This window comes from Protopterus annectens, chromosome 17.part0, assembly GCF_019279795.1.
Source record: "Protopterus annectens isolate FY-2018-M chromosome 17.part0, PAN1.0, whole genome shotgun sequence".
In the NCBI taxonomy this organism is placed as follows: domain Eukaryota; kingdom Metazoa; phylum Chordata; order Ceratodontiformes; family Protopteridae; genus Protopterus; species Protopterus annectens.
The window spans coordinates 76,377,844-76,401,499 of NC_056751.1; the positions used below are offsets into that span (position 1 = coordinate 76,377,844).

The following is a 23,656-nucleotide window of genomic DNA, read 5'->3' on the forward strand; positions in this document are numbered from 1 at the left end:
GGGGTTCACATCCCCCTCCAGACAAAAGGCCAAGGCAGGATGTTTATTATGATTCCTCTGATCAGGCTTCTGTTTCCTCAGTTTCTTCTTCTGATCAGGAATATTCTTTCCCTCCTTATGAGGCTTTTGATGCTGAAAAATGCATTCCTTCAGCTTCTCCTCCTGAGGATTTCTCTTTTGGGGAAACTTTGCATGAAATGAGGGAACATTTCCACTGGGAGGGACAGGAGTATTTGGAATCCAAGAAAAGACTGAGGGATTTTCTTCTTCTTCCCCAACATAGACCCCTGGCTTTTCCTCCTGTTTTGGATATTGTGGATGATGCCTTTTCGGAGGCTAACTTAATCCCTGACTCTTTTCCTCCTGCTCCTGTTAAGCCTGATAGATATTACAGGGTTCCTGATTCCCATCAGTTTTTATACAAGAACCCTACTGCTGACCCTGAAACCATTTCTCAGGGTCCTAAGGGAGTTAAGGCCACTTCTGCCAAAAATCCCATTCCTACTGAAAAGGATTCTCGATCCTTAGAAAGATGGGGCAAAAAGGTGTACACTTCTGCTACTTTGTCCATTAGGGCTTTAAACTGTCAGTTTCATATGCTTAAATACCAACAATTTCTCTTGTCTGTCTTAAAACAAAAGTTTACTTCCATTTCTGCTTGTGCAGATGATAAGGAATTACATGACTTATTGCATGCCACTGAACAGGTTGGGAAGCATGGTTTACTCTGTGGATTTGATGCCTTGGAGGCTTCTTGTAGGGCTGCGGCCTCTGGCACAGTCATTAGAAGACATGCATGGCTAAAGGAACAAAATTTACCTGAACAAGTAAAGGCTAAATTATTGGATGCTCCTGTTCAGCATAATGTTTTGTTTGGATCTAAAGCTGAAGAGGTGATTAAAAAGATGGAGGATAAGGCGAAATCCATGCAAACAGTTAAAGATTTCTTACAAGTACAGCCACCTAGATTTAGCAGGAATTGGCCTTCAAAAAAATTGGTCCTTTCCCTCTTCAGACAGGCCTCAGAGGGGTAGCTATAGACGCTCCAGAGGGAGGCCTCAAACACAAGCTGCTTATAGACCAAGACAGTGGACTGCTTCCACCCCTAGGGGAGGAGAGGACAGGTCACAATCTCAAAGGAAACAAACTCAATGACTCCCTCTGTTGGACTACAGGAACGTCTTGCCTGGAAGCCCCTCTCGGAGGAAAACTCTCTCTTTTTTATCAAAATTGGACTCAAATAACCCAAGACGAATGGGTTTTGGATGTGATTTTAAGAGGTTACAAATTCCATTTTCATACCTTGCCAAGGCCAAGCGGATGGCCAGACCTTCCAAAACATCAATGGACGGAGGCCTTAAACCAGATGGAAGCTCTTTTGGCAATGAATGCCATAGAACTGGTTCTTCTTTCAGAGATGGGAAAAGGTTTTTACTCAAGGCTCTTTCTAGTCCCAAGGAAGCATAACTCATGGAGACCCATTCTGGATCTGTCAGTCTTGAATACCTTTCTAGAGATTCCAAAATTCAAGATGCTTACTCTACAGCAGCTACTTCTAATGCTGTCCAAAGATGCATGGATGGTAACTTTGGATTTAAAGGAGGCATATTTACACATTCCCATCAGGCAGGATCGCAGAAAATACCTCAGGTTCAAGGCCGGATCGAGGTACTTTCTATTCTCTGCGCTGCCCTTTGGATTGTCTACTGCGCCCAGGGTCTTCACCAAATGCCTGGCTGCAGTAGTAGCTTACTGCAGACTCAAGGGAATTCAAATTTACCCTTATCTGGATGATTGTCTAATTCAGGCAGACAGCAAGGATGTCTTACTCCAGCATCTAGAATTTGTACAGAACCTCCTCAAGTTCCTGGGATTCTCTGTAAACATAAAAAAGTCAAATTTGACACAATCACAACAGATAACTTTTCTGGGTGCACTTCTAAACACTACAACCCAAATGGCATTTCTGACATCCGAAAAACAATTACAGCTGGCTTCAACTTTCAAAACCTTGGCAACTCTAACTCAACTATCTGCAAGGAAATTCCTGCAGGCTTTGGGTTACATGGCCTCCTGCATCCTTCTCGTACCATATGCAAGACTACACATGAGGAAAATACAGTGGTACCTAAAAAGTGTATGGTCTCAACATTGCCACAGTTTAGACATACTGATCTCCGTCCTTCCTTGCCTTCAAAAGGAATTTCTTTGGTGGTCCAGGGCTTGTGCTCTAAACAAAGGGAAACCCTTTCATCTGCCTCCTGCCACTCAGAGTCTAACCACGGACGCCTCGGATTATGCTTGGGGAGCCCATTTTCAGGGCAATTGTCTGCAGGACCTTTGGACAAAGGATCAGAAGCACCTGCATATCAACTTAAAGGAAATGTTAGCCATTCAGAAAGCTTTATTGGCCTTCAGGAATCTTTTACAACCAGGACAACTACTAATACGGACAGACAACACCACAGTTATGTGGTACATAAACAAGCAAGGGGGATCTCATTCCTACCCCCTATGCAGACTAGCCATGGATCTATGGAACACAGCTCTAGCTTACAATCTGGATCTTCAAGCTCAGTTTCTACCAGGGAAACAAAACCTCCTGGCAGACAGTCTGAGCAGAAACCTTTCAGATCCACACGAGTGGATGCTGGACACCAAAATATTCAGGATGATAACAGCAGTCTGGGGATGTCCTCACATAGACCTCTTTGCATCCCATCTCAATCATCAACTACAGAATTTTTGCACCAGGACTTTCCACAGAGAAGCTTGGAAAGTGGATGCCCTGTCCTTCAGTTGGAGGAACCTCTCGGGATATGCCTTTCCACCACTTCCTCTTCTTCCACGGGTTTTATTGAAGATGAAACAGGACAAGCCCAAGATGATAATCTTGCTGGCTCCAAATTGGCCTTGGCAGTTTTGGTATCCAACTCTAAAAAAACTATGTCTGGAGCCCCCTTGGGTTTTACCTCCATCTCCGAACCTTCTGTCCCAGCATCAGGATCAGGTTCTACACTCTCATGTCAGAACTCTTAGCCTAGCGGCCTGGTTAATCCAGGGCCTTTGATTTCTTCTTTACTGCCCAAGCAGGTTATGGATGTCATTTTAGAAGCCAGACGTCCTAGCACTAGAAAATCTTATGCAGGAAAATGGAAAAGATTTTGTTCTTGGATGCAGGCGCAGGATTCTGATCCTCTTCTTCCTAACATTACTTTAATTTTACTTTACTTGACAGATCTCTTACATAAGGGTCTCTCTTTTTCTTCCATTAAGATACATGCCTCTGCTATTTCTGCTCATTATAATACGGACCCTCCCATCTTTTCCCACCAGCTCATGAGACAGTTTCTCAGAGGAGCTAAGAACTTAAGACCTCCTAGATCTCCTCCCATTCCTGCTTGGGATCTCAACTATGTTTTGGAAAAACTAACCTTGCCTCCTTTTGAGCCTGCTGCCTCTTCTGACATCAAGTTTTTATTTTGGAAGACAGCTATCCTGTTAGCCCTAACCTCTGCCAGGAGAGTTTCAGAGTTACAAGCTCTTATGGCTGTGGAACCTTATATTATTTTCATCAAGACAGGGTATCTCTGAGGACAAATCCTACCTTCATGCCTAAGGTGGTTTCCAAAGTGGCTTTAAATCAAACTATCCACTTGCCAACCTTTTTCCCCTCTCCTCAAAATAAAGGGGAAAGGATCTTACATTCCTTGGATGTACACAGACAACTACTTTTTACCTGAACAGAACCAAGGACATCAGAAAATCAGAACAATTGTTTGTTTCTTATGCTTCAAGTTCCCAAGGTAAAGCCATTTCAAAACAGACCATTTCTAAATGGATTGCTCATGGAATCAGATTTTGTTATTCTCACCATGGAAAGCAAATCCCAGGGAGTATACGGACTCATTCCACCAGAGCTGCTGCCACTTCTGCGGCCTTCCTCAGGGGAGTTCCTACCAAGGACATTTTGGAAGCTGCAACTTGGAGTTCAGTGCATACTTTTCTAAGCACTACAATCTACCTCTCTACTCTAAGTCTAGGGCAGGCTTTGTCTCTGCAGTTTTGCAGGGCCTTTTAGCGCCCTTCCTCTTTATGACCACCTCCCTTTCTTTCAGCTTTGGGATTCTACCCTACAGTCATGACTGCAACAGTGAAACACGATGAACATAGTAGAGTTGTGTACACCTACCATAAATGTAGATGTTCGAGTGTCTTCACTGTTGCAGTCTGGGTTCCTCCCTCCTGTCCCCTCTTATTTTTACTTTTGTGTATTTCCTTTTTTCACCATTCTTCTGAGGTGTATTTGCAAAGGTTATGGGACCTTTTTCATTTTGGGACTCCTGACATCTGGGGCAAGAAAAACTGGAGAAGATGGCGTCGGCTGTCAGCTTTATACTCCTGGCACTCTGACGTCAGGGAGCATGGTTGAACAGCCGACACTGGACCCAGACTTTGGGATTCTGGCCGACCGAGGGCTGCCTGCTGGCAGGGGAGAACCCTACAGTCATGACTGCAACAGTGAAGACACTCGAACATCTACATTTATGGTAGGTGTACACAACTGTACTTTCTCCATGTGGATGATGGCACGACTCACAGAGTTCTCACTCTTGGTCGAACAAATAAAGACAATAGAGCGTCTTGTTTCTGGGAGGAATGAATAGGACAGTAGTGCATCCAACAGGGAGGCTTCACTGTCAGAGCAGGACTAGAACAAAATAATATTAATACTTTCAGCCTCAGGAGGCCCCTAACCTGTCATTACTTTACTCCTTTACGTTTTCTTTTTTAATCTTTTTGTTAATCATGTAGGCCCATTGGACAGTGTTCCTTTTCTTTGACAACCCTGCAACACGTCCTGGTTAACTGACTTGCACATTCTTTCAGTAGGCACATGGTGATAGAAGGTGTCAAATCATGCACCCCAGACTACAGGAAACCGCTCAATAACAGCTCAGAGCTTTAATCCTCTGTGCTAATGGCTTTTTATCTTAAAGGAAATTATATTGACTCTGCTATTTGTTAGCATCAAATGCAAATTGCTTTATATCACATTCACTTTGTTGGACTCCTTCTGTGATTTCTGCACCATCACATTTCACTTGCAGATCTTCTCTTTTATGTCATTTTGTACAATTTATTAGAAGTTAACTTAGAGCTTGAGAAGAAACCAACTTTGTTAAATACCAGACAAGTACTTATTTTGCCCTTCTCACCAATCTTTTTTTCATATCTTTGTCCTGTATAACCCTCACTAGTATAAACTCTCCATTTGTTCCAAATTTTAGATTCATTGTGAGTTTACATGTGTACTTAAATATATATATGAAATCACTTGTACTAATGTCATCAGTACACATAGATTATATATATTTATCCTTTTCTTGGTTTATTGTGCTTATTTTTTTTTCAGATATTAATTTTATAACATTAGAAAATAGCGCATTCCACGTTCTTTTCCTTAGCCTTTACTGTTCTTTCAAGCCTTTCAGTGCAGCCATCTTGTCCACTTTCATGAGATGTTTTCCACAAATATTCAAATGAATGCACAAACCAGTAGATGTGAGAAATAGCATTTTGAGTGTTTTTCCTAGTCTCAGCATAAGTATGGCAGCACACTACACACAGCTGCACTTGTATTATGGGTAAGGAGCTTCCCTTTCAGGCAGTGTAGACATGATCAGTCTACTGCGCATGGTGATCTATCATCACCACTTCTCCCCTTCACTGAAAGACAGTTACATTCTCTATTTAAAACAGAGATATTATACATTTCCCAATGCATTACAAATACCAGTTTGCACATTTCTTGTATCATTTGACTTCAGCATGCATGCATGCACATTTGAAAAAAAATGCATTTGGTACTTTCGATCAGTGTATGCATATGTTTTGAGACACTTGTTATAGAAAACAGCTTTAAAAGCATCTTCATTGTGTCTTTCAAGCACATATCATTACTGTGGTACTTTTGCAGATTTATGACAATGTGAAGAGTATCAAAGCATTAATAAATGCTTTCCACTTTAGAGTCTGTAATAGCAGTTTTCAAAGGACAGTCATTTGGCTAGTTATCTGCCTCTGGAATGGTCACTGAACTTAGTACATCACTGGAAACCTCATCTCACATCCACTGTAAATAGTTCAGACAGGTTGAGATACTTCAAAAGGAAATTGGTTCATTTTATGAATATGAGAATTTAACCTCTCTAGATAAGTCTGTTTTGTTTGGCATGTATCTGTCCAGTGATGTATCTAGTTTGGTGATTATTGGAGAACTACTTTCAGAATGATACATTACTAATAACTTGGTTATTTGTCTAAGTGTCTCTTTTGGGTGCATCACATAGTCTTCTGTTTTGGTCACATCATTTTAGATTTGGAATATTTCTTCTCCTATTTTTTCTTTTTTGAGCAGTAGCAACTGCTGTTTTGGATTCAGCAATTGTATTGTCATTAGGGACTTCTGTCCCCTTGGATGAGGCAGTTATCTTTCTGGTACAGACATCTTCTGTACGAACTGTATGCATCTCCTTTTTCTCCTTACTACAGCCCTATCATCGATTTGGATCACATATAACCTGGATTCAGTGGACTTTTCCACTTTAATACCTGGCATCTTCTGTCATTTCCCCCCTCTTCCAACTTGATACAGCCTGCCTGTCTAGGTTCCAAAGCAGGTAAGGGACAACTGGAATGTTTTCTGTCACAGAAGTACTTGTATGTAGATTTGATCTTTTTGGTCATTCTATTTGTCTGTTTTATAATGAATAGTCTTTGCCTGTAGTTTTGATCATAACACAGGAACATTGTTTGGGATTTGTCTTCCCAGCATTGGTTAACACAAGACTTATAACACTGGAATTTTTCTGTAAGACATTAAGGCAATGTATGGATTCGGCTGAAAAAAATGTAAGGCTTTCTCTCTGTAGCATCATTTGATTGAGGGTAGTGAGGATTCAGTGTTGTATGGACGAAACCATACTCTTTACTTAAGTTATAGAATTTCATGCATGACAGCTGAGTTCAATTGTCAACTATGTGGGTACCCCATCTACCTTAAGAATGTTGTCTTAAACTGAGCTGCCGCTTGTTCACTAGTAATTGTGGGTAGGTGGGTTATATCAGTGTCTCTGGAGTACTAGTCTACTACTTCCAAGGACTTTTACATAATATTCACAGAGAGGAGCTGTAGATTTTCTGGCATGGCCCTTTCTCAGTGGTGTAGTCATAAAAGGATCTCTCTTATTAGTTGACTTATGTTCTCTACAAAACTGATGCATTGTTGTCACATTTATAGTATCTACATTTTATACTTTGCCATTACATAGACCTTTTACATTGTTGTAGAATAGTACCTCCCCGGTTGGTCTGCGAAGAAGTGGGCATGCCTTGGGTAATTGACATGCCAAATGGCTGTGATGTCATCTGCAAATGATGCATGACTGTCTGCCATGCCGATCTGACGGCGACATCATGCATACATTGGTTGCTGATTTACAGTTACCTTTTTTCTCACTATAGTGTGATCTTGGTGTTGGTATATCTAATTTGCAGGGGGTGTGGGGGGTGCAGTGGGGCTTGCTCCACCCTGCAAAAACATTAAAAAAGTGCTGCTTGGAGTTATAGTGCTGTTTCTTTAGATTAGGTAATTGTAGTTCCCCCTCGAGTTAATGGGCCGAATACCCGATGAATATTCATGCTGCCGGTGAAGACATCGGCATGAATATTCATTTGTTATTCGAACACGTTACGGGGTGTTGGTTGGAGGGCTGGGTTTAGGCGGGACTTGCTACTATGCACCTGGGGAGGTACTGTTCGACAACATGGCTGACATGTTTGCCCTTTTTGTGCACTTGGTCACCCCTTGATGATCCTAGTGAGTTTGTTGGAGGACTTCTGCTCTCTGCACAGCAATTCACTTTGGGTACAGTAAGAGTCCTTTGCGCTCTGATAACTGGACGCTTGCTGTAAAGAACTTGCATGGCAGACACTGTGTCTACTTGTTAGACCATCCATTGCTAATATAAGCAATGATTACTTGAGGGGCAGTGCCTTGTTTAATAGCTTTTTTGAAACTGTCCATTCTTCTTGTAGTAGCAGGTTGTTTGTTTTTGCATGTAGGTAGTCATGTCTTCTTCAGTATCAGACTCAGTCGTGTTAGTCTTTGGGTTTCTGGATAGGGTATCAGACACTACTAGTTGTTTTTCTGGCACATTCACAACTTTTCCATTGAAACATCTAATTTCTTTATAAGTCTCTATATCTCTGAAGCATTTTATTCAAGTCATATGAATTAATGAGGGAAACATGGGAATTATGGTCTGTTTGTTGTTGGAGACAGTCCAGTCCCAGTAAACATGTAGAGAATTGTTCATATGTTCATATCCCTGCTAGGCATTCCTTTTCATTTTGGGAATATCTCATATATGTTTTGTTCAGCATTCTAGAACAGAAAACAGTTAGCTTGCATTCGCCCTCATCTGTTTGGTTCAAGGCAGTACCCGTTGCTTAACTGCTAATATCAACACTGAGTGCTGTAGGTTTAGTGACATCATAGTACACAAGCACTTGGCGGACATTAGTATAGACATTACCCTTTTGAAAACCTGCTCTTGGGAACTCTCTCTGCCACTTTTCTAGGTCGTGTTGTCATAGGATGTACCTTTGTTGACAACCATGACATAAATTTGATCAAGAAACGAACTATGCCAAGCAATTGTTGTTAGAGTTTCATCACATTGGTAGGATTCTGCAACTCAGCAAGAGCTTTGGCATTGCCTGCATTTGGCTTGATACCATCACTACTTACACAGTGTCCAAAACAATGCAATTTCATTTTTGCCAAAGCAGCCCTTTTCTTTATGTAGAGTGAACTTTGATTTCTTAGTAGTTCGAAGCACAGTCTCTAAACTGTCATTATGCACTCGCTTATCAGGCCCAAATACTAAAATGTCATCCACTGTGACCATAATGCTATCATAGCCTGTTAATAAAGTATTCAATTCACTGCAGAAAATTTTAATTGCACACATCATCCCTAGAGTAACCATCTGACACAGAATATTCCGTCAAGATAAAACTCTCCTTTTTACTATATAATTTTGTTTTGAGGAACCACATTTTCTCACTTTGTCATTATTCCTAATCATCGACACCATTGTTGCACCCCAGTCTGCAGACTTGCTGACCTGTTCTTTTATACTAAGCACCTTCATTCTATGTAGCTTAACTTTTACTTTAGAGAGCACAGGGAATGGTGCTATCCTTGATGTAGTAAGTGCATATGGGACTGCACCTGGCTTTAGACTTATTTTAGCTGATGCAGAATCAAGGAGTCCAGCATAATGAAAACACATCCACATTTACTTCAACTGGCAGACAGGACAATTTCACAGGAAACAGTCCTACTCAGCAGATTATTTACATATGGACTTTTAAGTACATCAACCCAAAACTCGTACTTGAGCCCTTTCTACTCAGTTATTGCAGGAAATCTCTCTTCCCTTACATCTACATTTCTTGCAAAGATTGCATATTCCCATTTCTGCTGTATGAAACTGTGAGCATTTCAGGATGCTTCTGCAGGCACCACATGACATTACAGTAATGTCTGTCCCAGCATCTGTTTTAAACTTCATTGGAGTTCCATGAGTTGGGAGTTTTACTTGCCATTTTCCTCTTTGTCTGGCTATTCTGTTAATGATCCCAGAAAAGAAAGCCTCTTTTTCAATTTTCTCTATCTTATTTTTCCATTTCTACTTCTATAACCATAGTAGTCTTACATGTAGCAGCAAAGTGTCCTGTTTTGTTGCACCTCTTATTTCACGCTAAGCATTTTTCTGATCCAGTGTTGAGACAGTTGAATCTGGTGCAATTTCCAGTTTGCACTCACTGACAGTATCGCTTTAGCTGTTGTCATGCTTTTGAACTTGTTTAATACTCCCTTTGTGCTTAAGTTCAACAAAATCTCTCACATCACAAATATCAGTACCACCTTGTACATAGTATAAAAACATGTCATGAATTGTATTTCTTTCTACCACAAAATGTTCAACCACTTTAGCTCTACCACACACAAACATGGAGGATTCAGGAAGGTACCATGACATGCACACTTCAATGTTCATGTTTCAGTACCTTTTTGGTATTCAGCAACTGTCCAGACATGGTGCTGCACAGGGCTGTAGCATGAAGACGTCCAGCACCATGTAGGCCTGACTCCGCGGATGTGCTGAGTACTAAAGAGGCAGTCTGGGGAGAGACATATACTAATTAGCCATGTGCTTTCTTCCCCATAACCACATCCAGGAAGGCATCTACACACTGTGTGATTCATGAAATTGCTTTCCCATGTAGATCCGCATAACTTTCACTACTATGTCATGCTATTTGGCCATGATCAACTATCTACCATGACTGTGATATGGAGATTGGGGTTGGGGATCCATTAGACACCAGTAATATGTTCAGTGTAAGTGCTTTAACAGCACTGGTATCAGTACAGGGATTGGACAGTGGAGGAAGCACTACACACCAAGAATGCTTTCAACCTAAGTGCCTTAATGGCACCGGCATCAGTATGAGGATTGGGGTGGGAGGGTAACACTAGACACCAGGGAATACTCGAAGTATAAGTGCTATAACAGCAAAGGCATGAGTATTAGGATCTGGGGGTGGGTGACACAACACCAGAGATTACTCTAAATGTAAGTGCTATAATGGCATAGACAGCTGTACAATTATCGGGTGTCAGGAGAGAAACACTAGACACAAGAAGCTACTCTAAATGTAGATGCATAATGACAAGGACATCACTACTGGGATCGGGGGCATGGGAGGAAACACTAGACACCAGACAGTCTACACATATGCCATAACAGCCCATAAACTATTACAGTGTTTGGGGAATGAGGTGTCACACCAGGGCATCTGCAAGTGTGCCACAGTGACACTTGAACTGTTATGTTAATCTGTGTGTGTGTGTGTGTGTGTGTGTGTGTGTGTGTGTGTGTGTGTGTGTGTGTGTGTGTGTGTGTGTGTGTGTGTGTAGTAACTCTTATTCAGTGACTTGCAGATTAGTTGATAATAACACCTTACCTCATCACAGTTAACATCTATGAATTACATATTACTTTGTCATGGGAGCAGAGCCTTTTTAGTACAACTTGCACTAAACCCTTTAATGAATTCCTGGCCATTTTTGCTCCTCTGTAAATGTAGTGTAAATTGGCTCAACCTGATTGCCCACAGTATAAAGTAAAGTATTTTCCTGAGCTTCTTGTTTCTCTTTGCAAATTGTTTTCCTGACTTCTTGTTTCTCTTTATCTACCTTAGAATCATTTGTAAAGTGTGCAAACATTTGCTTCAGTGCTGGCCTGGCAAATGGCTGTGAAAAAGTGAAGGAATCTAGTGAGATTACTTTTGTCATTTCGTTGGTTATTTGGCTTTTTAAGTTAACTTGATTTTCCTCACTTGGGCACTTGCTTGAGCTGTTGCCATTTCAAGATGGTTTGAAAGTCTATGATGGCATCATTCTCTGCAGACTAATGTGGTTTGTACTTCTTTGGTGTGTTACCTGATCCTCTGTAGTATTAATGGCATTCATTTCATTTGTGTGAATCTAAAAGTCCAGCTTCTGACGTGTCATGAAGGGATGCTTTCTACAAGTGTTGAGTTTGTGAACTCAGTTGTGGGTGAAAGCACTTGGCATTCATTTCCTATTCAAACCATCTTCTCACTTCTTTGTTATCTGATATTTAACTGTTAACCTAGAGGGCTTCCTCTGTACTTTAAGTGCTAGCCACAAAGTTTGAGAATTCATTTTATGCTCAATTTCTGAGAGACTTGGTTGGCTACAATCACCTGCATTAGAAGCTGAAGTTAAGTGCAAACTTGCAGTACTGTATGTTAGTCTTCTGTTAAGTACAAACTTGCAGTTTTAAAAGTACTGCATTTCATTTTTTCTGTTACCTAATTATTTCATTGAATAGTGTGCAGTATGTCTCTGCAGTTAGTTCCCCACCCATCCTCCCTGTTCTTGTCTTGGTGTTAGTGTTGGTGGCTCTAGAATTGCCCGCCCCTCCTGTAAATCTGTGTTTGAACACTCCTTCTGGGTCCATGTGATTTGCTCACTTAACTGAGTACAGTGAGATCATATTCTGAGTCTACTTACTACAGAGAGAAGATTTGAGAAGGCCAACCCACTTAGGTTCTTCCTTCCTCTCTCCTTGCACTTTACTAAAAAAAAAAAAAAAAAAAACAAATTGCACTTTATTCATCTGCTGTTACTGTATTTGTGTTGCCTCCTACTTTATAAATACAGTCAGTAGATAGGAGAAACAGATGCCGCAACCTTCTTAGCACTTTCATCCAATTTAATAAAATATGAACTTCATCAGAAACAACACCCATACTAATTACATCATTTAAATAGCTGACAACCATATCACGTTACTAGATTAACCAGTAAAATATATTATTCACTCCGTACTTGTCATAATTTACAAAACATTTTGAAATTACATATAAAATAAAAATGTTATATGTCATTTTAAAATGTTTTGTAAATTATGACACAAGTATGGAATGTATAATATATTTTATTGGTTAATCTAGTAACGTGATATGGTTGTCAGCTATTTAAATGATGTAATTAGTATGGGTGTTGTTTCTGATGAAGTTCATATTTTATTAAATTGGACAAAAACACTAAGAAAGTTGTGGGATCTGTTTCTCTTATCTACTGACAGTGTATTTATCTGGTTTCTTCGTTGTGTGTGTTTCCTCCTACTTTATTTTGCTTTTGCCTCTTCTTAAAATGACTCAATTTTATTTATTCTGCTGCATTTATTACTGCTTGGTAGTAGCCTGATTAAATTGTAACTGTTATTCTAAGTCTTTTGGTTTAAGCACTTCGGCTTCATACCGGTTGTTTTACATTATGAAGGTTTGTGGTCTGCACTGTTGTGGCAGGACAGGTAGCTTAGCATGTAGCATAGACCAGATTAAGACCTGCTGAATCTAGCTGTGTTTGTATAATCTGAGCACTGAACCAGGCCATCATTTTTGGAGAAAGTTCCCCTGCACCCTAGTGGCAGGAGTGTGCAGTTAGAGCTTGCCTGATTGAAGACTGCTGGGACAAGGCTCAGTTTTGAGCCTTTTTCTGATTAATTGGGTAACTTGTTTAAATCAGTTTGTTTGGTTTCTGTTGTTTTTTATATATATATATATATATATATATATATATATATATATATATATATATATATAATACACTTTATTCATCTGCTTTTACTGTGTGTGTGTTTTTTCCTACTTTATTACTAGGGGCATTGACTACAGCTCTGATCCGAGATATATAACAATAAGTATCATTTTCTGTGCATTTAAAGTGTTTTTTTTTTTTTTTTTGTATCTGCTTTATTTTCTGGAAAAAAAAGGAATATACTTGTTTCCTGCCTGTCTAAGCTAGTATAGTCCAGTTTTCAGGTTAGTGCTGAATTCAGGAGAGAGGTGAGCTTTGAGCAGCCTATCTGTCCCTGGAGAAGTGGTTTCAGCCCAGAAATTAGTAGTTTATTGACCATTTTGGGCTAATTTCTATCTCTTTCATTTCCCTGCTATAAAACTGCATTTGCCCAGTTTTGCGCACCGGGCAGCACCAGTTAGTTAGGATATAACTATTCCTGGCTCCACAAAGTCTCCTCTTCAATTTTCCCTTGGAACTAGACAAACTTTCAACTTAAGCACTCAAGCCATTAATTTCTCAGCCCAGCACTTGCTCAAAACTCATAGTAAGCACTTATAAACCCTAGCACTAGACCCCCTATAATGTACAGAAGGACAAGAGTCTCTATTCGACCTTACCAGCTATTCAATAAAACAGTTCATTGTACCTAACCAGGCATGACCAAAGGGCAGTTTCAGGTGTACTCTTCAGTCCAACTGGTGAATCTGGGCATTTTGAGGGAGTGTTACAACTGCCTCATGTACACAGACAACCATCTCCTCCTACCACCAAACACTAATACATGCAAGAGATGCAAGTATACAGCCAAACTGGAGGCTAAGCTCTCTCAACCCAAAACTGAATCAGACAGTCAAGAGGAGAAGGGAAATAGTTGCATCACACCACCAGTCTCACATAGACCCATTAAACCAGCGTCGGCAAAAAACACACATAAATACATGAAAACATACTCAGAGGCTCTAAATATAAATCTGCAAAAGCAACAGAGACCTCCAAAGCAGGCATCCAAGCAACCTCCACCCCCCCAACACAAACCATGAAACACATACTTTACAAAACCAGTGTGCCACGCAGTCACAGCCCTTAAGGCAAAATAACATACCCAACATATTACTAATAGGTGACTATATAGTCGGGCACACTGACATCCCACTCACTAGGCTGAATAAGGAGAAGGTTACTGTTAGCTGCCTGTCGGGTGCCAGGATCCGCCACATAACACTAGAACTCAGGTCACTCCAGAACAAGTACAAATATGACTCTGTCATTGTCCATGTTGGTGTGAATGACCTGAGCCGTACCTCCCTGGACTACATGAAAAGAGACATGGATGAGCTCTCTGATCACTTAGCGTAGGCCGGTATGACCCTAACCCTGAGTAGCATCCTGCCCTCACCAAGAATGATACCACAGTATAGAGAAAAAATTATCAATTTCAACAATTGGCTAAATTTCTGGTGTCATTCAAAGGGCATCCAGTGTCTGTCCACCTGGGATGACATGCTCGACAAGCCACGCTGCTTCACTAGAGATGGCTTGCACCTGTCACCCTTAGGCTTTCGAATACTGGCCAAGGCTCTTGCCACCCCCATAATGCCTTTTTTAGGCAAGGCTCAAAAGACAAACCCACCACCGTAAATAGCACAAGTAACAAAAAACTGAGATAGAGATCAGAAAGGAATCCCCAGGAATCTTGCTTGTGTCTCCCTTTTGGCCCAGACAGTACTGATTCTCCCTTCTTTTTCACCTGGTCAGGGGCAGTCATCACAAGTTAATCTCACTGGATGGATCTTCTTACACAAGACAAGGGGTCTCTCATTCAGCCTCAATTGTCCACTCTTCAGTTGATACTTTTGGTGATAGTTTTGATACCTTTTAGACACCATATTTCTGAGGATGTGCTTAAGGTTCTGCAAAAGGTCAGGCAACCCACTACAAAAAAATCATGTATGGCTAAATGGAAGGGTTTTTTCTCTTGGTGTCTCAAGCATCACCAGGATCCCTTATCAGTGGGGGGTACCTTTGGTCCTTTCTTACTTGTGTGAACTGCCAGCCTAGCATATTCTTCTTTTAAAGCTCACTTGTCAGCAATCTCTGCTTGTCTGCCCTTGATCCCACCACTGGCCTCTTGTTTTGAGATCAAACAATTCCTTAAAGGCATCCTTCAAATCAATCTTCAAGAAAATCTCTTCCTCCCTCTTGGGACTTTAAATTTGTCCTTGAAAAACGTTCTTAGGCTCCTTTTAAGCCTGCTTCGTCTTTTTCTATGCAACACTGCACCTGGAAGACTGCTTCATGTTTTCCCTTACTTAATCCAAGAGAGTTTCTGAACTTCCAGCACTAATGTTCTTGTAACTGCCCTGGATACACCTATAACTGTTTAATTCTACCTCTCTAACTAATTTTTTAGTTCATTGCTTTCCTAATACATCCTACTGAGGCATCTGTCCTCACCTTACTTTCACTAGTCTCTCTCATGTACGATGAGGGACTTATGTACTCTTATGTAGTCTATTGTACACATTTATCTCAAATGTAATATATTTATCATTCTGTAACCATTATGTTGACACTCTGAGATTTCTTGCAGGCAAGCCAATTTTTTTTAGCAGTGTGTGTAAGCTTTATATTTTTTGTAACTGTTTGTAAGTCTTATATTAATTGTAACTCAAACTTGTAAGTTATGCAAAACTGTAGCTTTTCTCCCCGGGCATCCACTGAAAAAGGACCTGTGTCCAGTCGGACTTTCCCGGGAAGCAAATGTTAAATAAATAAATAATGGTGATTCTTTCCTTTCTGTTTTTTCATAGGGGCAGAGTGTCTCTGTGTACTAATCCTTTTTTTGAGCCCAAGGTGGTTAGTGAGTTGCCTCTTAATCACTCTGTCCAGCTTCCTTCCTTTTTTCCTTCTCCACAATCTGCTATTGAGAAGGTTCTTCACACTTTAGATCTACTTAGTTCGGGTATTGTTTGGATAAGAGAAAGGCTATCCACAAGTCTGAGCAGCTTTTTGTTTCTTTTCTTACCTGGACATAGGGTTTGGCAGTTTGTAAGCAAATCATATCCTCCTGGATTTCTAAGGCCATTTCTTTTTGTTCCTTTCATGGAAAACAGCATTCTGTTTCAGTCTGAGTTAATTCAACAAGGGCAGTAGCGACTTCTGGAGCTTTTTTCAAAGATTTGATACCAACACCATCCTTGATGCTACTCCTTGGTCCTCTGTCCACACCTTTACTAAACATTACTAGTTGGATGTCATTTCCAAAGCCAGGGTAGGATTTGCCAGGGCTGTCCTTCATGGGTTTGTGGAGGGCTCTTCTGTGCCTTCCTCCACTCATCCTTTACAATAACTTTGGTAATCTCCCACATGTTCTGAATACTACAGCAGTGATAAGGAAGGACATAATACAGTTGTGTAAAATGTTACCATAACAGAAGATGTCCTTCTTTTTAATGTTGCAGTATTCAGTCCCTCCTTCCTGTCCCCTCTTTCTCTTTCTCCTGTTGGGAGCACTTTGCTGGCAGAGGGGTCTTTGCCTTTCTTTTCTGTTTCTCTTTCCCAGTGGATGTATATGCTCTCCTTTCTTCTGGGGCACTTCATGTCAGAGTATGGAGCATATATATGTCACCTTTATGCCCTACGCCTGCATAGGAAACATATGTCTGATGTATGATGCTAGGAGGATGTAAAGGCTTTGGTATACTGGATGAACATTGGGCTGTCCTCGGCAGGAGATCCCACATGTTATGAATACTACAACAGTAAAAAGAAAGGCATCTACTTGTTATGGTAAGATTTTACACAACTGTACTTCCTGAAAGTGGTGGCAGAGTTCTGTTGTATCTTAGATCTCAGTGGCATCAGTTAGAAAATCTGGTATGTCATATTCTGAAGCTGAAGCTCCATGAAGTCATGCTTTTTCTGCCACATCGAGATGACATCTTTGGATATAATGGATGTACTTTAATACATTGATATCTAGAATCTAAATGAGTGATTCTTACAGTGTTCTGTGGTTGGGTATCTGTTCATTATAAAATGCATCCATTTTGGCTATCCTCTGCACCCATTATGTTTAATGAGTTGCTGTCAGTGTCATCAGAGACCTTGCAAGAGGAAGAACTCCACATGTTCCCCTACTTTGATGGCTACTGGTGGCAACCCTGGTTGTGAATGTTTTCACAGTATTAGTCCTGGGGAATGACCATAAAATTGTAGAAGTACTCTTTCATTTGATTTCACAGTGTGGTCTTTATTGACTAGGAACTGGACACTCTCCATTATCAGTCATTTCTGCTGATAGAGAGGGCTCAAGACACCATGGCCTTGATAACCTGGGAAAGGATACAGTAGAAAGTCCAATCTAAAGTACATCTTCATCATTTGTGTCTTTTTTCTTATAGCCACCATGATTTTCATAGTGCATTTCACTCACATGAGGATGCAATTTTCGGTGGTTGGTGAGATGTCAGTGATTGCAAAGTCACTACATGCTTAATAGGTCTTAATGTCAGAACCCTGTTTATGTGTTGTGAAATGGAAGACATCCCCCACCAGTGTTGGTCTTGCTTTCCTGCAGTCAGAGCCATCATAAGTCCAGATGACAGTTGCTCTATGTGTGGAAAGGGGAGCCCATATCTGCATCTTCATGGTGGTCCCCCAGCCCATAAATCAGCTTACTAGAGCTACATGTGGTTCATCTGGGCTTGAAGGCTTTGGAAGTAAGGCCTCTTCACCAGGTGAGTATCCGATTCCATTTCTATCTTCTAAAATGTCTGCAGGTCAGATATTTGTACCATGACCACTTGGTCATTAGTCCAAAATAGTATTGCTCTGACTGTGACTCCAAGAGCTGGGTTTCCCTTGGTACCTTGGTAATTTGGGACTCATCCTTCTTAGCTTTTACTTCCTGGCTGTTCTCGGCTTCTACCACCCTGAGTTTTTAACTGGATTCAGTCCACAGACACACTGAGGAGGGTATGTGATGTAAGGTATAACAGATAACTTCTTACTGTATCAGTTGATTTATTAAGGCAGCTTCCTCTGTGAATCAAAAATACCTTCCCACTGTTTCTGTCTAGTTGGATGGTCTCTCCATCCAGCAGGTGCTTTTGAATTTTCCATATATCTATACTATACTATAGTACTAGGTTGACTACCCTTGTGAGCCATTTTAAGCCTAGCCAATTAGGCCACCCTCCCAACCCATATCCTTATCCATACATATATATATATATATATATATATATATATATATATATATATATATATATATTGCACGGACATAGCATGATATCACACACAGTACTATGAGTGCAATGGTTTCTGAGAATTTAAAATGCGAACTAGGAGTGCAAAGAAAGATAAGCATACCAAGGAGGGCCCCCAGTGGATCATCTAATATGGTAAGAAAATACTTTTTTGTATTATTGCCATGCAGTTTACAACAAAATCTGCAATCATTTAGAACTTAGAACAGTGCTAAACTATTACATTTAAATTATATGAGTTTTTATGTGCATAACACATTTAGAGATGATCAGTGTCATGTTTATACGCATAATACATATATATGTATTTGTTTAGTTCTGGAAGATATTGAGCCAAACAAAGTTTATGTCTTCGGTGGATTAGTGGATGAGAGTATTCAGAAGGTACTTTTCACTTAACTCTATATTAAATGCATATTGAATGTCTTTACTTTTCACAAAATGTGCAAACTAAGACTTTTCATTCCAAATTGTTTCTATGACATTAACATTCTTTTTCTTTACAGAAGGAGCCCAGCTTTGTAGGCAAATTAACTTGCATTTGTTGCAGATATCATGCTGTCCTGGCTTAACTTTAATCATTAAGATATAGTAAGACTTATTTTTTAGATGTGACTCTTACCCAGGAATTCATTAAAATCCATAATGCAGGCCATAAAGACACTGTTACCACAGTGCAGTATTTTGTGATTCAGAGACACATTAGACACAAGGAGGAAAGACATAATTTTTGGCTAATTTGCATGTCTCTGAATTACATTAACATCCACAAAGTGCAAATCAGCACTTCCTGCAGTATTTAATAATATTGCCAGATGCATCACGGTAGCACAGGTACCCTCCCTTACACAATACACACACACACACACACACACACACACACACACACACACACACACACCTCCATCTTGGTAGAATGTCCCCGATGTAGTCTTTTTCATCCCCTATAAATCATGGATGATTTCAATCAGTTATTAATGCCAGACATTATAGATTCATAGTACATATCTTTCAGTACATCCAAGGTAGGGTTGCCACCTTTTTAAATGCCCAAAGTGGGACATTTTTGGTACAAACATCAGATTTTGCAGGCCAAAACATACCCATGGCCAGTACAAAGGACAGAACTTCCCTTTTTTGCCTAAATAAAAGGTTATTCTTGTAGCATTTTAGTTGCTTATTCTGTTTCTTATAACATTTAGGTGTTTCAGATACAGAATAACTGTTTTATGCAACTATTGCGTAAAATATAGGAAATAATTTTGTCCTAAAATCTCAGGACAATTCCCATTTTTACACTTTTTTAGCAGGACACAACTGCCCAAAGAGGGACTGTCCCTCGCAAAGTGGGACAGGTGGTAACCCTAATCCAAGGGAGTGCAAAAGTTGTTAGACTGGCAACTTTGTCAGTTTTAAGAAGCATAACTTAAATCCCTCCCTGATTTTTAAGAGGTAAGTTTTCTGTTCCCTAACCCTTTTCATAGTATGTCACAGACTGTTCCAGACAACCCCTTGTGCAATAAATTCTGAATTAGCCTAGTGGATTAGTCTTAGGTTTTACTGTAGCAAGGGTGCAGAGTTCAGTTCCTTTATAGTGCCATTAAGGCATAGCAATTAGTAGTATCCCTTGTGTCTAGTGGCTCGCAGCATCACATTTTAAATAATGATTTTTTGAGTAAGTGCATATAACATAGTATATTCAATATTCCTGGTGTCTAGTGTTTCCCCCCTTCCTCATTATCTGTAAGTGCCATTACTGCACAAGAACTCATCCCTGGTGTCTAACATTCCCCTCAACCTACATTATATGTATTTGCCCTTAAGGCACAAAATGAAGAGGTCTCCTTGGTGTCTATGGTTTCCCCTCCTGATCCCTGGTACAAGTAAGTGCCGTTAAAGCACAAAATAGAGTTCTCCCTAGTGGCTCATGTTCAACCTCAGCCTGTATATTTGTAGTTCTCCCTGGTGGATAGTGTTCCTCTGACCGAGGTACTTGTAGCCTTCGTTAGTGGCTAGTGGTCCCTTCACACCTATTGCTGCAGGTCCTGCTCGTTAGTCTAAGGGTATGTGGAAGTATGACCAGGGTTTTTTCTGAATTCTTTTCATTGTCTTTCTGGAGTTTGCAGGTTCTCCTCATGTTTATGCAGGTTTTCTCTTGGTACTCCAGTTTCCTCCCACCTTTCAGAAACTTGTCAATTAGTTGGCTACATTAAATTGGTAATGTGTTGTATATACCCCGTTTACAGGAAATTGTTAATATTTATTGCATTTATCCTTCCCCTTATGGTCCTGGGTCATGAATGAAAGGGACTATGAACCAGTCCACTTACCTGGTTAGCATATGTTAAACTAATAAAATTAAGACTAAATCATTTCCTGCAGAACTTATTTCAGTACTTTACTTCTGTTTATATTATCCACAAGAGTGTCTCAGGCAGCTGCTGCACTGAAGGTGATGTAGACCTATCTATGGTCAGCTGTCTTCCTGACTGTTACGCATCTGGCCACAGAAGACGCGTCTTTCCAAAGCAATAGTAATATAAGGGCTTCTGTTGACTGTAATCAGTCTGAGCTTGTTTTTGTCCTCATTGGGCTTATACACCAAAGTGAGGCCTTTAGCAGGCTCATCATGGTGTCTAAACCTAACAGTGGACAGAGAACGTCATGTGAAGAGTTAACCCAGGCCTCTGCAGTTATTAGGTATCATAAATTAAATATTATACTGTAGTAGTAGCTGTGATCTTGTCCATTTACCACCTTGTGTTCTTCCTTGGATGCAGAATCCAGGGAAGAGATAGTCCTTCACTCTTTGGTTATGCACCATCAGTTCAAGTTTTACTTGAAAAGAATGGCAATGCTGTAGTGTACTGGCTCACCAGATGTACAGGGGCAAACACCACCAAAACCCTGCCCCAGCTGGTTGACATCTGTCTGTACTTATGAATAACCAATATGATGTGGTTCTCATCCACATGAATATTCATCCTGATGAGGAAGCACATGCATGCGTAATTGGGTATTCTTGGAAACCATATGTATAAAGTTCAGGAAAAAATTTGCAAATATACCTTGTAGGTATTTAAACGCAGTTCCTTAGTTCAGTAAAACATTTGCAAAAATACCTTGTAGGTATTTAAATGCAGTTTCTAAGTTCAGGAAAATATTTGCAAATTTACTTTGTAGGTATTTAAACGCAATTTCTAAGTTATGCATTATCGGTGCCAGTGATATGTATCCTTACGTTATTGTTTTCCATTTACTTTTGCAGGGGGACATGCCCCCCTGCCCCCACTCCCCCCAACTTCAGTATACCAACTCCAAGCTTGCAGTACATTGAGGAAGAGAGTAAACAAAGACTACACAATGAGTACTCCTGCTGTAAAAATCAGCAATGTATACATGATGTCATTGGCAAATCTGCATGGCATGCCAATCATTCATCATTTGCATACCCCATCACAAGTATTAGTCCTGTCAATCACTCCAGCCACACCCATTCCTGCACAAAACAGCCAGTGAGCCAGTACACTACAACATCGCCAAAATAATAGATTATTTCAGGAGGATATCAGTGTATTTGATGAATAATTATGTATTAGTAGTGTTAAAGTACACACAAATAACAGAGTTTTACCCTTTTATTCTTGAGTCAAGAATAACACTTCAAGATGCGCAAAGTACTGGTTTATTCCATAAACAGTGCTGGGAGACTGCCTTCACAAAATTTCAGATCTGTCTCCCAGAACAAAGAAAACTGCATTATTTTGTACTTTTTCCTTTTCAATTTCATGCATGCAAAACTCTTTACATAGCTTTTAACAAATCAATGTATTTTAAAATATTATATGCTCCCTTGATCCTTGCTTAGAGCTCAACATGAGCACTTGACAAGATACCTTTTTCAAACATAGACCATCTGGCTTAAGAATGTTATCCTTTAACCTTGTTACATTCAGTACTAGTACGCACTGTGTTTACAGACATCCTTGCAGCGACTCATCTCCAGCCTGAAAAGGCCAGAAATTTACAAAAGATTCCTGACTTATTGTTTTTCTTTCTTTTCTCTATTAACATTCTGAAACCAGAATTTTTTAAACATAGTAACATCCCTTACCTCCTTCAGCACTTATTTTGCCTTCAGTTATCTGTCAGTACACTATAATTTGATAATGAAGAGCATTTGAAATGTAAAGCTACAGCTTATAGGAAACTATATATATTTTTTCATAATCATGCATTTAAATTACATTATGTTTTAAGCATAAACATTTTATTTGACTCATTTGTGAAAAAACTGCAAGTTAATGTGCATTTTGTGAAGAATAATCATGAGACAACATATTTTTGTGTAACAGTAGATGTTAAGTTGTCCATCTCACCTTCGTTCTTGCTGTTTGGGTTCGGAACCGATCCTCGGCTCCGACTCGGCCATCTTCTATAGCTCGAGAGCTGTTTACTGGCTCGAGGCTACCCCTTATCCCAGAATGCCCAGCGTCAGCTACCCAGATCTCATTTGCTGCTTCAGCTGCGAGGTTGCTTCATTACTGGCTCAGGCTTAGTATAGTTTTTTTCTATTATTATAATTTTTGTTTATTCAAAAAAATTTGTCAAGTTTTTTATCAAGTTTTTGTCTAGATATATTACTTTATCCCTTATCACTTTTTTGTGTGTTGTAACCTTGTTGGCCGTCGCTCCATAACTCGCAGGCCTTCTGTTTCCCCTGAACTCGTTTAAATTAGAGAGATGTTCATCATGTTTCACTGTTGCAGTCATTACACTTGGGTTATCCTGCTGGCAGGCTACCCCGCAGTCGGCCTGAATTCCAAAGTCCTGGTCCGGCGTCTGTTGCTGTCGCCTCTTCCCTGACGTCAGTACGCCAGGGGTATAAAAGATGCAGCCAACGCCATTTTCTTCAGTCTTTCTTGCCGTGCGGTGCCCGAAGCAAAAGCAGTTCGCAAGTGCCGGTCGGCCGACTCCTGAGATTTTCGAAATCGAATTTCAGATCCGAAGTCTTCGTTGGGGAAACTTTTTTCTTGCTCCAGACCGATGTCAGAAAAAGTTAACAATTGTATTTCATGTGGGAAGCAAATACCTCATAAGGATTTTCATTCTTACTGTGTTCCTTGCCTAGGCC

The 23,656-nt window shown here is 40.2% G+C and overlaps 1 protein-coding gene across 1 annotated transcript in view; it reads left to right on the top strand.

Moving 5' to 3' along the window:
* TRMT10B (tRNA methyltransferase 10B) overlaps positions 1-23,656 on the top strand; it is a 627,227-nt gene that overhangs the window by 458,068 nt on the left and 145,503 nt on the right. The window contains exon 8 of the mRNA XM_044059498.1: positions 18,839-18,906. Within this exon, the coding sequence (XP_043915433.1) occupies positions 18,839-18,906 (68 nt within the window). The remainder of the gene's footprint in view (positions 1-18,838; positions 18,907-23,656) is intronic.